The following is an 18,072-nucleotide window of genomic DNA, read 5'->3' as shown; positions in this document are numbered from 1 at the left end:
ATTAGCATATAAACTACAGTCGAGTCCATAGATCTTAGTGGCATTAACCGACACAAGGAGCATACATAAGACCAACAAAAAACAAAAAGGGTCCATTGGTTCCACTGGTTCCACTGTAACCAGTCCCATCAAAATCCCCCTTTTATTTTTTTTTTTTATATTTAAAATGTTTAATCACAAACATAAAATATATTTGTGTATCATCAAGATGAATTTTGATAATTTTTTAAATTTACCTCTTGTAACGACATCTTGTACAAACTTATAAATACACATTTTAATTATTATTTAAACTGATAAATTTTTTTTCATTCATTTTATATATATCTAATGGTTTCTTTAATAATTTCAATGAGAAAAAAAAAAGCTAAATAAATAATAATAATACACCTCGTAAAATTATCCATCAAGAAGAAAAAATAAAATTTTGATTTGCTGATTAATTGATTAGGGAGGTAACAAAATACGCCCCATGTATATTATATACATCAAAAAATGTATAAACCTATCATTAAAAATATCATGATAATAATACATGTATATTTTTTAAATACTATTTTTCAACATGTGACACACAAAGATCCAGATCAAAAAAAAAATAATATATAAATGCAACAAAATTATTTTAAAAGATAATAATAATAAATAAAAATGAAACAATTTACAAAAATATAAATACTTAAATACCATATTTAGTATCATCGTCAACACCATCAACATCATATCTCCTTGATTCATCATCATAATCACCAAAAAAATCTAAAATTATTTATCCCTTTTTATATTTTTTAGTTAATTAATACAACGATCAATTTCATGGCTGTCAAAATAAAGTGTTGAATCATATTTATATATTTTTAAATTTTTTAAAAGATTGATTGAAGCATGTGGATATAAATATAAAAATAAACTTTTGTGTATATATATTTAAAAAAAAATTCTTAATTGAAAATGGAGAAAAAAAAATGAAATGAAATTTCGCGTTGGCGTGTGTAACATAAAATAATTGTGGTCTATAAGATTGTGTAGCAGTATTTAAAATATTTTGTATATGTAATATGAGCTTTTTCTTTGTGGTGGTGGTGGTTGTTGATGATGAGAAGGGTGCTAAACGAAGTAAATTCTAGGTAGACATAAAACGGATGATGTACACCAACCGGGTCTCAGATCAAAGTCGCACTATATTCCTTTCAAACAATGTTGCTTGTTTTGCTCATTTTTTTTTTTCATACAAAATACTAATAATATGCTAAACTACTCGATAATAATAATAAATTTGTATTTGTATTTTGTGGCTACATGATTATTAATATTTTTTTTATTGTTGAAAAAAAAAAGCTCGTGAGTTAAATTCATTTTGTATTGTATTAAAAAAAAAATATATATTTTTATTCGTGTGAGGGTTAATGGCTTCCAGGTGGTGTGCCATTCTTATTATAAATTTATATTATGTTTATTTTGTCAATTTATTATTTTTCATTGAAAGTGTATATGTGGCTAATGTAAAACAGAAGGAAACACAATTTGTAACATTGATTGTTTGAAGATTGTTTTTTTGTTTTTTATGCTACAAGACATACTGCACGATAAGCTGCTTATCGTTTATATTTTTGTGCAGGAAATGAAGATAATTATTGAATAGAGATAGACATCTTTTATATATATATTTTTTTGTTATTATTTTTTGGACCACCGCTAGGAGATACTGTCTTAATCTTGTCTCACTTTGGTAGTTTATTTTTCTTTTAATTCTCTTATAATGCTTCATCACAATAATCATCGTATTTTGTTGCAATACTACAAAGGTATAAGCAATATAATATGGACCAATATAATCTTGTACTTTTGTAGGATTATTTTATATATTTTTATTTTTTTTTAATATGGTAGAATAAACATGGAAAATTAATCATTACTGAATGATTTTAAATTTCATGCTTGTCGTATTTATTTTTAGTTAATATTTATAATTTAAACAAAAAAAAAAAAAGGGTTTTTTGACTAAATGTGATTATGTGTGTGCATGTATTATTATGAATTTATTTTAATATGAAACAATGTATTCAAAATGTGTGTAACATTAGACGAAATAATAAAAATATTAAAAAAATAAATTGTTTTGTCGCCAACAGGTCGTTGGTCACGAACCTTTCACAAGCTATTATTTATTTTACTTTTTTTTTTCACTTTTTTCATGTAAGCATGTTTTTATTACAATGTAACAAAGTACGAAAAAAAAAAAAAAAAAATACACCCTCTTAAAATATCGTCAAGTCGATCGAAAATTGAATGATCCCTTCAGTCTGACTCATGTGAGAAATAGACAGCTTGTGCTTGTAGATGTATTTTTGTAAATTAAGCAAGTTGAAAATTACTTGTCGACTATAATTAGAAGTTAATTTAGAATATTTGTTTGTCCCTATTCGAAGTGAGACTATATTTATTTAATTGTGTGTATTGAAAAATGAAATTTGTGGAATAAAATATAGTGCTTTATGTCAAATATCTAATATATGTAATTGTACAATTATTTGTTAATAAATTTATACAATAAATGGGGAATAATTTTATAATAAAAAATTATTAAAATTATATATATTCTTGTTTTCATAATTAAAAATCACAAATAGGTCAACGTAAGTTGTATTGACTCACGTAGTTAGCAAATGTTAAATTGTCATAAAAATTAAAATTTTCACTTTTAAATTTTTTTCTTTATATAAATAAATGGCAGCAACCTTGTAGAATAATAATATTAACATAAAATAGAAAACTCAACAATTATTTAAGATAATAAAATTCAATTTTAAAATTAATGAAAAAAAAAAAATAGTTAAATTTCCCCATTTTTAAATGTAGAAAAAAAATAAAACAAAAATGAATTATTTTCTCTCATATAAACATGGATTAAATATGTAATTTATTTTTAATATTTATGAGGAATCCATGTTAAAATATTCATCAAATTATTAAGACTTATTTCATTAAACAATTGAAATAATAATTTAAGATAAAAAATTATCAATTCAAACGGAGCATTAACATTGCCTCAATAATTTAAGTAACACTCTCAACAATCCGTTATTATTCATGCACAAATACACATGTACAACATTGTCATGTATAAAAAAATAAATAAATAAATAAAACAAAACAAGTGACAAGTCAAAAAAATAAGCATATATATAAATAAATAAATAAAACTGATTAACAAAACTTGGTTAAATTTTGGAGTAAAAGTTGACTCAAACAGAGCAGTATTAATAATCCCCAAAAAAAATAAAAATTTAAATACTAAAAAGAAAAAAGAAAATAAAATAAAAAACAATATTGTCATGTATAGAAAAAAAAATAAAATACATAAACAAATAATACATAACAAGTGTCAAGTAAATTTCTCTCAGTATAATTTCTAAACAAGTAGAAAAAAAAGAAAAAAAAAATTTACAATACACTCATAAGTATATTATAAAAAGACATTTGTACTGTACATTACGATAAATTTCTTGTAGATTATAAACAATAGTATAAATATATAAAAATTGAAATGTAAAAAAATTTATATATTTTTTGTATTATTATATTCGAAATGGAACAAATTTATGCAGATGATGCGTCAAGAGAGAATATGTCAACGAACAACTAGAGAGAAAGAGAGATCAAAAAGGTGGGGGAGGGGGGGGGGAAATCCAAAAAAGAGGTGTGTTAAATATATACATATTATTTTAATATTTTTTTTTTTTTATTTAATGTCTACAGGTAATAAAAGACGAATGTATTACGGATTCTCTGGAGGATCTTGGCAGCATTTGGTTACCCCATTATCCAAACTAATAAGATGCAAGGACTTAAATCACACGTCAAAAATCCAAGACAACCAATACATTTATAAATTTAACATACAAGAATAAAAATATCAACACAAATATATTTTTTACACTCATATATATCCGCAATTCAAACACCTGAATAGAACTCTTTACAAGTGGCAAGACGAAGATTTCAATTTGTCTTGATTAGTAACGATGTGAATATTAAAATATGTGTTTTAATTTTTTTTTTTTTTTTTTTTTCTACCTTTTACTCACTGTTGTTGATGTCGTTGTATATATATGTATACACGATCATCTTCACACACTGTATGACTTATATATCTCAGTCACTTCTTTTCTCTCAATATTTTTTTATTTTTTGGTCTTTTCTTCCCTTCCTCTTTTCTCATTTTTTTTTTTTAAATATCTCATCGCTCTCTGTGTATTTTGTTTGAATAATACCGCGACTTATGATGCCTCTTATTCCCCTCAATATATGGTAATGTTGTATGTATGTATATCACTGATCTATGAATATATGCACTGTTAATAGATCATTCTGTCATCTCTGACATTCACTATTCTGTCCTCAGCAATTGCTATATACATGTCTTGTCCTATTTTTATTATCATCATAATCATTTAAATAATTTTTAGTTATATCACTAAATTTATTTTTTATATTTTTCATTATTATTTAAAAATATTATATATTTTATTTCAAAAAAAAAAACATGTGATCAATTGTTTTTACATAATGAATGAATATAAAAAATATTTATTATTAAAAAAAAAAAAAATTCATTTACATGTGTTTAAATATGAAAAAGAAGAAAAAAAAAAAATTAAAAACAATATAAAAATAATAATATATTGGCATTTTTCCAGAAAATAAAAAATAAAAAAAAGAGAATAATAAATTTAAGAGAATAAATTAAATTGCAAGAGAGATTTGAAGTATGTGTGTGTGTGTGTGTGTGTGTATATGGCTCGTGCTCTAGATCATTATTCATTTATATTTCTTGTTGTATATTAATAATTAGCATCTTGGCATCGAGTTGTGCTCGTTAACCAATCGATTAAACGCACAAAGTCAAAAAAAGGTCATCATATTATAATAAAAAATACATGATTGCTTTAAAATTTAATAACTTTTTATGTTAAATAATAATATTTATTATTATTATTTATTAATATTGTAAAATTCATTAAATTATTCAATCAGTCATAAAAATATTAAATTACAATTTACAAGTGATTAATTATTGCATGATAAGTATTCATATTTGAATTTGTGTATTTGCAAAGTGACTTGTCACTCTTTACAAAGTCAACATTAATTATTTCATGTCAATTTTATTATTAAAAAATTATTAATTTTATATTCCATCATTATTGTTATTATGTGTATTGAATTTGTTGATGAAAAATTAATTTTAAAAATGTTAAATTAGTTTAGAAATGAAAACACAAGTACTTGGCAAAGTGGAGGGTATACATGTAGTTTAACATGGTCAATATATTACATCTTGAAATAAAAAAAATAAAATAATATGCAACAACGAAATAGGTCCGCGAAAAAGTTATATAGCTTCAACATCCGTTTCCGTCCCACGACCCTATTTTATTTTTTAAATTTTTTTGTTATTTTTATTTAACACAAGTAAATAAATGCGCAAATTTCTTGGTTTTTTATATTCTTGCCCAGCCCTGTTGTTGCCCCTTCTCTGGGTTACTTCTTATTTTCATTGCACATTAGGAAAGTTACTTCATTTTTACTTGCTCTTGGGTACTTAACACTTTACGAGGTACAATCTATCAGTCTCTCAATAAATATATATACATTCAGCGCAAGTATTTAGTGTGTAGTCTTTCGACCTCATTCAAAATAAAAGCAAAAATCAATAGATTGTTTATCAAAATATCAATTGAAAAATAAATTTTTTCAATTGATAATATATTTTAATTATTAAAAGAGGGAGAGATGAATAAAAAAAATATATTTTCGTTAAGTTAAATTGCAAGTAAACACATGATGTGTAATTGTGTGTTGATATATAATTTTAGTTTTTATTTCTTTTGATGATTATTATGAAAAATGTTAAAAGACAAGAGTTGTCTGTCGTCGTATTTCGAGGTTTTTAAGATATATGTGATATGCCATGGTACATCAGTCTAATGACAACGAAAGACGATGATGAAGAAGATGAGAAAAATAAAAAATTAAATAAAATAAAAAAAAACAAACATAATATTCTAGTATCTTCTATTAAAAATACATGTATCTCACTTTCTCCAACTGCTACTAAATTGAAAAACAATATTACAAAACTAACTCGACGTTATTTTCAAACATTGCCCGGGCTCTTTGCTCACTACCTGCCATTCATCCGTCACAAAAAAAAAAAAACTATTATATCTTGTTTCGAAAAAATTCGTTTTTTTATTTTCCTCATTTATTTTTCAAAAATATATATATCATATTAATTTTATTTATATAATTTTTCATTTTAAATTATTAAAAAAAGAATATACTAATTTTAAAATTTATATTTTTATATATTAAATTATGAGGAGTAAAAAAAAGACCAAGATGATATGGAAAAAAAAAATTATGAAAGGGTAAATTTTAAGATTTTCTTTGAGAGGGTCTTTGGGTATATAGACACACATTAGATATTTGTTATGTATTTTCTAAAATTAGCTACATCATGTCAACCAACAATGCTGCTATAGGGCATCATCATCATCATCATCAACATCATGAGCATCTGGACCACATATATATACCATATCTACAACTAAAATTATCTCACAAAACTATCTAACAATCCCTTTTTTTTATCCTTCTAATTTTTAATTTTTCTTTAAACATTAATGTAGTTATTTCTTTTTTTAAAAAATATACTGATTTAAATATTTTTACTGATGAAAATTTACTTGGGGTCGCGTGCCCATCTTCACAAACAACCCCAAATAATAAAAATATATATATAAAATAAAAACGTCTTAAATATCATCCAAACAACACATGGTTTTATAAAATTCTATTTTCAAATCACTTATGCACACATACAAGGCAGACATTTACTGACAAATGTCACTACCTTAAAAATCCCAGATGCATCTGCCATGAGGATTAAATTTACTTTGATTAATTGACGAGAATTTTAATTGACGTTTTAATTTTTTTTTTTTTCTTTTTTTGTTTGATTAATTGAGGATATATTTTGGTTATTTTTTTTATTTTTGTTTCATTTGTTTTATATATTTTTAAGCTGAATTAAAAATATTTTTAAGTTAAAAAAAATTATAATTAAAATATATTTTTAAATAACAAAATAATGATAAATTTTTTTAAAAATTAATAGAAATAGTTTTTATATTTTAAAGAGCAAAGGGATGTTTTATTTTTTGAAAATTATTTATAAATTATATTGTTGATTAATCATCAAAATTTATGGGTAGTATCAAATAAAAATTGAAATAGCTATGGTATTTGTCCTCCAAAAAAACAAATTTATAAATCAATTAATAAATGATTAATTAAAAAAAATAAATACTTTATTACTCGAAGCTATTTTCTTTTTATATATATAAAATATATATTTTGCAATGAGGGAGAGTTTTTTGATGTTTGGGGTCTAGACATCACGAGAGATTCCCAGTAACTTTGATATTTATAATCGTAAAACTCGTGGGGCATTAAGTCTCGATTCTTGGATTAGCGGAAGTCAGTTTGGTCTTAGATCTCACGTGAAGAAAGAGACAACCGACACATGTCGGTGTCAAAAGACGTCCTGTGCACATTTTATATACACGAATATACATATTTTATTATTCCATTTCTTCTAATATGCATTTTTATTATTATTATTCTCAATATTTTATGAAAAAAAAACATATCAACCATTTATTTATACTACTATTATTATTTATTATATATTTTTATGTAAAAAAAAAAAGCATTCTAGACTAAAACGATTAGTTAAATTTGTGTATATTATATTATTTCACCCACGCAAAAAAAAAAAACAAATTAAAATATAAAAAAAACAGTGTGTTTTTTCTAGTGTTATATATTATTTTTTTAATTAAATTTCATATTCATTCATTCGCATTTTGAAACAAAAAAATAATGAAATTAAATTTGAAAAAAAAGTGAAATTGAGTGGATAATATGATGAAGAAATAGGGAGGTCCTCTTCCGGCCGGCTGCATAAATGTCTCATTCCTCTTTTCGGTCTTCATCTCGTTCTTTTTAATTTTTTCAAATATATATTTCCCTTGTTGTCTTTGGTTTATTTAATATGTCGTGCATATATATCTACCCTCTCTTGTCCATACAAAATAACAATTTATTTTTTTTTAATTTTCAACTGATGTGAACATTACAAATATATTTAATAAATTTTTATCTTGTTTTGCGTGAAAAATAAGGGTTAATATTTTAGCAAATAAAATATCCATGATGGACACTTGGGTAACCAGGGTGTGGTCAGATGAAAGGGAGTATTTTTTAAAAAATCTAAATTACTCAGTAGTCATTTACCAGGTATGCACTAAAATACTTGTGCCACTCCTGGTGCATTTTTTTTTAACTCTTTTTTTGTAATGAAAAATACATGCAACTACCAATGGGGTTGTTAAGACTATTATGATAATCGGGGTGTGTTAAAATTTCATCCTAAAAATTACATCCGTTCACATTTATCATTGTGTTTCTTTATCTCTTTTATTTACTTTTCTATATTTTTTATTATTATTCACTAGAGACTTAAAAATATATATCACGAGTCCTGTAATCATCCAATTACTTTTTAAAAAAAAATAATTTGTATTTATTTCTACGACTTGTGTGTGTCACATGTATTTTTTTCATTATTTTAAATTTAACAATGTCTTTGACAAATGTATATTTTTTTAATGACGCTAAAGCAAAATAAAAAAATTTAATCAATGGATTTCACGTGTTGCTAAAATTTATTTATTAATAAAATAAAAATTCTATTATATTTTTATATTTTTAAATGCAATTTTAGGTATTCAAAAAATTTAAAATTTTCATAATTTATTACAACTGTATGATATATGTATAAATTCCAACGAAAAAAAAAAATATTTTCATATGTAAAAAAAATTGAATAAATGATACAAAAAAAAAATCTGTAGTGTAAAAATAATTTGAAAAAAATATCAAGTAAATTCTTTGAATGTAATAGAAAGAGTGTATAAAGAAATAAATATTCTTGACATCACTTGTGATATTAAACTGATGGATGAGGCGTGTATTTAAGAAGGGAACTGAAAAGTTTGATTTCAATAGCACCTGCATACATTACACGCACGCGCTGGTGTTTGGAAAAACTTGTTCCTCTATATACTATTTAATACATATACAATAAAAGAAGCAAATAATATAAAAAATCATGTCAACCAGTGAAAAGTTAACTATTGAAAAGACAATTTTTTATTTCTTTTTATTTGTCGGTCTAAGCGTGAAATCAAAAATGTCGTCGTATATTAATTAATAACTTTTGTAAGTCAACTGGAATTTTTTTTTTTTTTGTCACTCATTGTCAACTGTGATATAAAGTGATTCAATTTATTTATTTTTTCTTTATATTTATCATACATTTGTTACCATTAAGATGTATGAGAAAAAAAAAAAAAAAAATCATCTTTTTCAATTTTTTATTTGTCATTCATTCAAAATTATTATTAAAAAAAAAAAAAAAAAAAAAAACCACACAGTGGTTGAGAAAATATACATGTAATATTTCAAAGCAATATATTTTTTATAAATCCATTGAAATATTATATAAATTTTAAATCTAAACGTCAAATATACGACCTGATTTTTTTTTTTTTTTTATTTCATAGCTCTGTAGTCAATGATGAATTAAATCAATAAATAAAAAATATAAAAATATGAAAAATGTATATAAAAATATCCAAGACCTCGAAGTGTAAAAGTATTATAGTCAAAATAAATATGACAATGAATATAAGAAAAAAAAAAAAGAGATCACAAGGTGAGCATAAATATAGAAAAAAATAAAATAACAACTGCATTTGTATTTTATGAATAAAAATATAATAAAAATCAAGTAACTGATAAATATCAGTGAATAAATACTGACGTCACTTGCATTGATAATTTATTAAAATTCAAATGATATTATCGTGAAGAAAGAGCCAACAATTTGCTCATGAAAAAATACGTTGCATAGAAATTTTATACAATTTTTCAGTGTAAATTCTACACAAACATAAAACATATATATACATTAAATATAAAATTCTTTGATATGCAAACACAGGTCAAAATATGACACTAAAATAAATTTATTTAATGCAAACATCAAGATATTTTTGTATCTTAAATTGGATTATAAAAAAAAATTTTTTAAATATTTTTTTCATCCCTTAAAAAAAATTAAAACCTGGTGAAATGAATAATTCATTTCTTCGTTTTACTAAAGTGTAACAATTCATTTAACCAATCTCATATGTAAAAAATAATTATAAAACATTACTACATTTTTTTTACAATTATTTTCTCTTGGTTAAATTTGCCTTCGAGATACGTCAGGACAATAATAACTCCGCCTTTTTTTTTTTCTGTCGTTCAGCTCTGTTACATTTCTAATAAAAAAATAACGTCACAATAACCTTCGTCCATTGTTTTTTTTTTTCCTCTTTTTATTTTCCGGAAATTATAACAATTAAAAAAGCGGTAGATAAAAATAAAAAAAATTGAAATTAAAAAATATTAAACAAAAGAATTGCATTTAAAGATGCCATAAATATGAATATTTTTGTTCGAGATATATATTTTTTAAATTATTTAAACTGTATGTTAAATTTGTGGTGGTTATTACAATCAACCACCCATGTTGTTATAAACAAAAAAAAAAAAATATAAAAAATGTACTTTGCAAAATACGTAATGCGGGTTATTGAAGAAAGAATAAAAAAAAAAATGAAAAAAAAGTCTTTGCAAAAAAGTAAATTGACTGATATATATGTATCCAGTATGTATAATTTTTTTTTTTGCCACTTGGTATATATATTTTACGACTGGGAAAAATTGTATCGAAGGGTTTCGAGGTAAGGCATAAAAACTAAGGCGATGATATACCCCGAAGGTATATTATCTCTTGGGCAAAAAAGTGACTACTTGTATATAAGAGATGTACATCTTGAAATGTTGAAACAGAAAAAAAAATATATATATCATAAATAAATAATAATAAAATATGAAACACTAACAATAAATAAAATATGAAAATTGAGAATAATAAAAAATATGAAAGGCATTGAAGACAAATGGTGTAAAATACATTTAAACAAGGCTAAAGACAATTTTACTGGTTTTTTAACAACAACTAACTCAGGCGTTTATGATCTCATACAATTATTATTTAACTAATATTGATAATAAATAAATATAAATTTACTCAAAATAAATATAAAAAAAATATTTATAAATTTTTATTTGTTTATATTTTTAGGTCATTTGTCTGGTTTTTTTTTTAAAATAAAAATATTCATTTATAAAAATCCCAAGATAATAGATAAAAATTAAAAAAATAATTTTCTCCTTGTTTACAAGAATCTTATATTTAATATTATAATATCTATTTGTTAAAAAATAATCATAAAAATTTACTACTAAAAATAGAAATTTTTATTTTTTATAAAAAAATATGTAATTTAAAATTACCACTTACTTTGGATGATAAACTCGTGACTATCAATCACGTATTATATTGTTTAAAAAAAAAAAAAAAAATCCAATATAGTAATGATAACAAAGGAAACATTCCGACACATAAAATTATAAAAAAAAAAATTAATATATTCAAAAGGAAAAAAAGTAAAAAAATCAAATAGAAATAAAATATATTATTTTTTTTTCTTTTTATAAATCACGATGAATAGTCTGAGGAAATATTTTCCCATTGATATCTATACATATTCACGTACGGGTAATGAATATAAGTTGCTTATGCGATAACTAACTACACTGTATATTATTTAAAAGAAAAATTAAAATGAACAAAGTAACATTGTATATTTTTAAAAAGTAATAAAATATTTTTGCAAATTTTAAAAATCACTGTGCCAAAAATAAAATAAAGCAATTGTTTAATTTTTTTATAAAATTATTAAAAAATATTTAAAATAATATTATAGCATTATTGTGTATAAGCTATAATGATATATTACAACGAGAAAATGATAAGTACAAAAAAGTCGATCGAGCCTGGTTATGTGATTGTGCATTAACATAATGATAAGACACATAATGACAACGATAATTTAAATGTAATCCACATAGACAAATGAATCCGTGCGTATAAAATAATAATAATAATAAATATTATTAAACAAAGAAGTATTGTAAAAATAGGCGGTGTGTAAAATAATAAAAAAAATATAAAAAATAATGTACGTGCGCATATAAAGGCGGACGTTAACTCGGCACGCCCGCTATATGCGTGAATCAATCAGTGTGAGCTCCAAGATATTTTTATGATTATTATTAATAATATTGTTGAAACTATATAATCATAATAATATATTAAAATGGAAGAGTTACATTAAGAAAATTGTGATTTTTTTTAATTTCAAAATGGCGTTTGTTGTGCGGTTAATTATTTTTAATTATTTTTTAAATGTAAAATTGAGCTTCAGGTGGGGTCTGATGGTTTAATAACCAACATTTTTTATATGAAAAATTAAAATATTAATTTGCAACAGGGAGGGGGTTTATTTAAATCAATTTTTTTTTGTTTATATAAATTTTGAAATAAATAAACTATATTAAAAATTGTTGAGAATGATAAGAAAAATAGCGCTAATATTTTTTTTTTTTTTTTAAGGCTTGTCTAATGCATGCATCAGATACACATGTAAATTTTTAATATGTTTAAAAACATCTACATTTATAAACACACACATACATGTATCAATATGCCAAACGAAATAGCCAGCAATTTACTTTTTTACGAGTTATTTCACAATGGCTGTAAAGTATATAGTGCTACAGTATTTCTCGATGGTAGCAAAACCTTATAATATATATTTTTTTTTTTTTTTGTATTGGTTAAATATAACATCGTGTGTATATACATCAGTTGATTTAACTGTAAAATTTTGTATTTTAATATTTTATTCACCAAGGGCAATTTTTTTTATTTTTTTTTGTTATTTATTATTGAGAAGAAAAAAATATATTTTACTTCAGAGTTAAAGAAGGGATGATGATGATGATGGTCCCAAGACTAAAAGAATTAAATTCTCTCATATGCCAATAATTTTTCAAGACAATAATCAACTGGTCATAAACTTGTCCAAGATATTTTTTATTCCCACAACAATGTCTAGACAATTTTAAGCTCAACCCTTTCTCTACTATATTCACTCATCCCTTAACCCCATTAAATACAATTGAGATGATTGTTATATTGATGTTTAGTTGGACAAAAAAATAAAACAAAGCTATGTTTTTATTAATGTGTTACTTAATAGATAACAACAACAATGTAAATTATTATTATCACAATGAGAAAATGAAAATAAAGATAAATAGCAAATGTATGTATAATAAAATAAGGATAAATAGATTACAGACATATGTATGGGTTAAAAAAAAAAAATGTGACGTATATAGAAGACAAGAGAAGATGGAAAAAGATTAAAGACCATGCAATGTACGCCTCCAAAGTATAGAATGATGGATGTGATGGGAAAAACGACGTAAGTAAGTCTAACTTTGTGAGCAAACGATCGCGAACAAATGCTGTAAAAAATCGACTTACTATTTGTTTTATTTATTTTATTTATATATTTTTTTTTATTATACACCATGAGTGGGTGAAACTTTTCATTTTCATTTAAAGTACGTTTTTTTATGCTATTACTCTTCTTAACATTTGTAGTACGATCTATTGAGTTTTCGATTTGTCTGAAGCTCACGAAAAATAAAAAAAAATAAATAAGAAGACGAAAAACGATTAGTTTTTTGTTTCAATTCCATTTGTTTGTTTGTTTTTTTTTTATTTTTTATATTTAAATTTTTTATTTAACTTCAAGTGTAACCACCAATTTAAATGGTAATTTAGTACTATCTCTCTCCCCCTTCCCCTGTCTCTCTCTCTCTCTCTCTCCCTCTCTCAGTGTATATATACGTGATAAAAAAAATAGCCCTTCTTTTTATAATTTATTTTTTTATTTCGATTTAACACACGCGGGCAGATGCCGATGGCTAAAAGATTGTATTATTAAAGACAAAAAGCGTTAACAAGACACAAAATTCATAATAATAATTAAAATAATAATAAAAAAAAAATATATATATTCAACTAATTTTGAAATGGTTTTATAACATCACCAAACAACAGCAATTACCTCACCTCCGTGTAAAAATAATAATTAACCCGTTATTTAATTGTATATTAATTAAGAAACAAAAAAATTAAAAAAAAATAAAAAATATCTACAACACACGCGGCAACCGACACTCGCGTATTTCAAATAATATAATTAATTTTTTTTTTTTTTTTTTCCACCTACCCATATATTTATATTCTTAAATGTTTTTAAAAAAAAAAATAAAAAATAAAAGCGTTCTAAATTAAAATTCATGGGTAAAAAAAAAAGGGAAAAAAAATTTTTGAATATATATGAAAATTGATAATAATTTTTTTGGGGACAATGATAATATTTTAGTTGGTTAATTTGTGTATAAAGTATTCGTGTAAATGATTTAAAAAATATATATTTAAAAAATAGTCTTTGTATTATACTGATACGGCAGACATAAAAAAGGTACTTGCCTGACGCACCTGTTTGAACTGCTCTTCAAAACTCCAATTTGATTGTTGTTGTGAACCATTATTATTTTGTGAACCACTTGTACCTTCACGTGCATCACTTATATTTCTTGCTGATCCTTGTGATGATTCACTTGAATGTGAACTTGCTGATGATGGTAATGGATTATTTGCACTTTGACAAACACCACTATTATTAACACTACCACCGTTACCACCGTTACCACCGCTACCACCGTTACCACCGTTACCATTACCACCACTTCCAATTGTATGGGGTTGATTATTAGGATGATTTAAATATGCTGCTGGTTGTGGAAATGTAAATGGTAAATTAAAATTTCCATTACTTATATTGCTAAGTGCTGCTTGAAGTGCTTCAATATTTGGTTGTTGATGTTTTTGATATGCAGTCATCTCCAAGTCATTTGGCTGATAAAAAAAAATTATATTTTTATTTATTATTTAAGTTACTAATTAATTGATTGATTTATTTTATTTTTTTGTTGTTTGTAAATTAGCTTACCTCCATTTTTAATTTTGACAAAAAATTTTGATTTTGTGCCATAAAATTACTCAAATGTGACATTGGTGTCATATTTGTTGGTGTTGATAAATGATCATTTATTGAATGTTTTGTATCATGAAGTGGTTGTTGTGGTAATTCTTCACCACTTTCTTCATCTTGAAGATCTGGATCAGATGTATCTTCTTCTTGATGTGACTGTAATCATAAAAATTAAAAATTATATTTTTAAATAATAATCATTGACATTATTATTTTAACATGTTAAAATATTGACATATTTGAAAACCAAGATTGAAAAAATAATAAAAAATAAATCCTATACAAATATAGACGCAGCAACCCATAAGTTTTTTTTTTTTGTATTTTATCAAATAGAATAGAGCAAATGTATTTGTCAAATTTAAATATATTTTAAAATACCTCCAACGATGATAAATCAAATGACCAAATCGATCCTCAATATGAGACATACATAGATATATTTTGGATAAATAAAAAATCAATGTGAAAATATATATAGGGACTCCCCTGTGATTGAAACTTGAATATATCAATTATAGGTGTATAAAAAAAGGAAAAAAAATACGATGAAAAAAGGGGGACCCAAAAATTGGTAACAGGTAAAAGCGTGTCACCCTCGGTAAACAAGTGGGCGCGGTTGTTTTGTTGATACCTACTACCGAATAGACCTCACCAACAAGGAAAATCATCCTCACACCCATTTTGAAATTGAGAAAAAAAATCAAAGCCATCTTTGCACCTGAATCTATTTTACTCAGAGAAAAACAACCACAAACAATAAATTCAAAAAATAAAAAAAAAACAAAATGTTTTGACATTTAACGATAAATATATTGAAAAAAAAAAAATAATATACATATAAATTAAATAAATTAATTTATTTTAACTTAAAGTATATTATAAAAACAATTAAAATAAAATTGTCGAGTGTCTATTTAATAATTCATTCAAGTATTTTTGTGTGGTGACATAAATGATTATATTGTTGATGAAAATGTGTTCACCAATGATACCAAATGACTGTCTAAGTGATAATTTAATATACCAACTTTAAGTTGTGACAATAATAAACTAAATTTAGCAAAATATTTAAATATAAAAAAAAGTGGGAGGTAAAAAATAACTATAGTTAAATGTTGTTGAGAGTTTGAGACGATAATCCTCGTAAGATTTATAGTCAACTTACGGGATACACCTTGTGTCATGTAACTTAACATGAAAAAAAAAATTAAAAAAAAAATATATCTTTAGTTTATAAATCTTCAAGTAAATACCATGACATGGATATATTTAATTAACATCCTCAATTATTAATTACAAAAATAGATTAAAAAAAAAAAAAAAATTTATTTCGAAATATTTCGATCGAAAAGAATTTTTCAATTTGAAATATTTCTAAGTAATTTATTTATAATAATAATAAATTATAATTTTTTACAATTTATTAATATTTATTTGTCTTTTGGACTGATGGAATGATGTTATATTAATTCCAGAATGAAATAATTTATAAAATAATAAAGTCATATATGCTGAGTTGTTGGTGTTCGCCTACACATTTTAATTTCACTCTGCATGATTCGTGGGTGTTCAAGTGTTCATATATATATAAAATGACAAAGTACACCGGTCACGTCTTGCACAGGAGGGGATTGTCAAATAATAAAAATACAAAAATTATATATGACTTAAATAAAATATAAATTTACAACGAAACACCACAATGTGTTTACAAAAATTTATTTTTAAATCAACCGATTAATATCAACAAGAATAGTTGTGTGAAATATGTCACAAATAAATATCCACACCCCACAAATGTCTTCAATTATTTAATAAATATACGAATATTAATTATTTCACTTTTTTTTATTTTAATAATAATAATAAAATAAGGATGAAACGGAGTAAACAAAATGAAAAAAATAAAAACGTACAGTATCGCTGAGTTAATTTATTATTAATGTTATTTTTTTTTTTTATACGGTTAGATATTGCAAATAGAACAAACGTCATTAAACGTTATCAGTAGGTTTTTTTTTTCTCTTTTTTTTCATACACGCATATAAAAAAAATTTATATAAATATAATATAATTTATGCAGGAAATGCGGGCACACGGAAATTCATGTGACCATATATTTTTTATTCTCAACTTCAAGGATAATAACAATGTATCTATATCAAGTCATTATTCTATGATAATTTGTGATAATAAATAAATAAGCATCGAAGTTTCATGTGATTGCATAAATTCATATTCTCGGAAAAATAATAATAATAATAAATTAATTATAAAAATATATGAGAAAATAAGTGAAAAAAAAATTGAATTAATTTTTTTTCTTTAAACTACATATAAAATTATTATTATTTTAATTAAATATAAATAAATATATGTTTTTTTTCTTGTTACATTGTACAGGATATATATTTATTAAAAAAAAATATATTTAATTCCACGAGATGATAATTAAATTGATTATAAAAGCGTAAAGAAAAAAAAAAAAAAAAAAATTAAATAAAATTGTCTGCATGTTTTATATACGCGTATATAATAAAAAAAAAAAAAATTTATATATTTTTTTTTGAATATTCACAAGTTGTAATTTAAAAAATAATAAAATGCACATGATTTAAAAACATTAAAATAATAACAATTATTAAAATGATAAATTATATTAAAATTAAATAATTATTTATACACAAGGGCAAACTTGCTGTGGACATACAACGAATGTGTGTTCATTTATGCATTCAAATAAAACAAGTAATATTATTAATAATAATAATAACAATAATAATAATGTTATTATAATAAAAATAGACATGAAATAATATACAACATAAAAGATTCTCTTGTTAGG

The 18,072-nt window shown here is 23.4% G+C and overlaps 1 protein-coding gene across 1 annotated transcript in view; it reads right to left on the bottom strand.

The window, feature by feature from the left end:
- The window catches only part of LOC122858266 (protein dead ringer), a 64,094-nt gene that overhangs the window by 27,470 nt on the left and 18,552 nt on the right, over positions 1 to 18,072 (bottom strand). Inside the window, exons 2-3 of the mRNA XM_044161044.1 lie at positions 15,183 to 15,380; positions 14,669 to 15,088 (exon numbers count right to left, since the gene is read on the bottom strand). Of these exons, the coding sequence (XP_044016979.1) occupies positions 14,669 to 15,088; positions 15,183 to 15,380 (618 nt within the window). The remainder of the gene's footprint in view (positions 1 to 14,668; positions 15,089 to 15,182; positions 15,381 to 18,072) is intronic.

This window comes from Aphidius gifuensis, linkage group LG5, assembly GCF_014905175.1.
Source record: "Aphidius gifuensis isolate YNYX2018 linkage group LG5, ASM1490517v1, whole genome shotgun sequence".
Taxonomy (NCBI): domain Eukaryota; kingdom Metazoa; phylum Arthropoda; class Insecta; order Hymenoptera; family Braconidae; genus Aphidius; species Aphidius gifuensis.
Note: the sequence above shows the minus strand (reverse complement) of the source record. Positions and strands in the feature narration are given on the sequence as shown.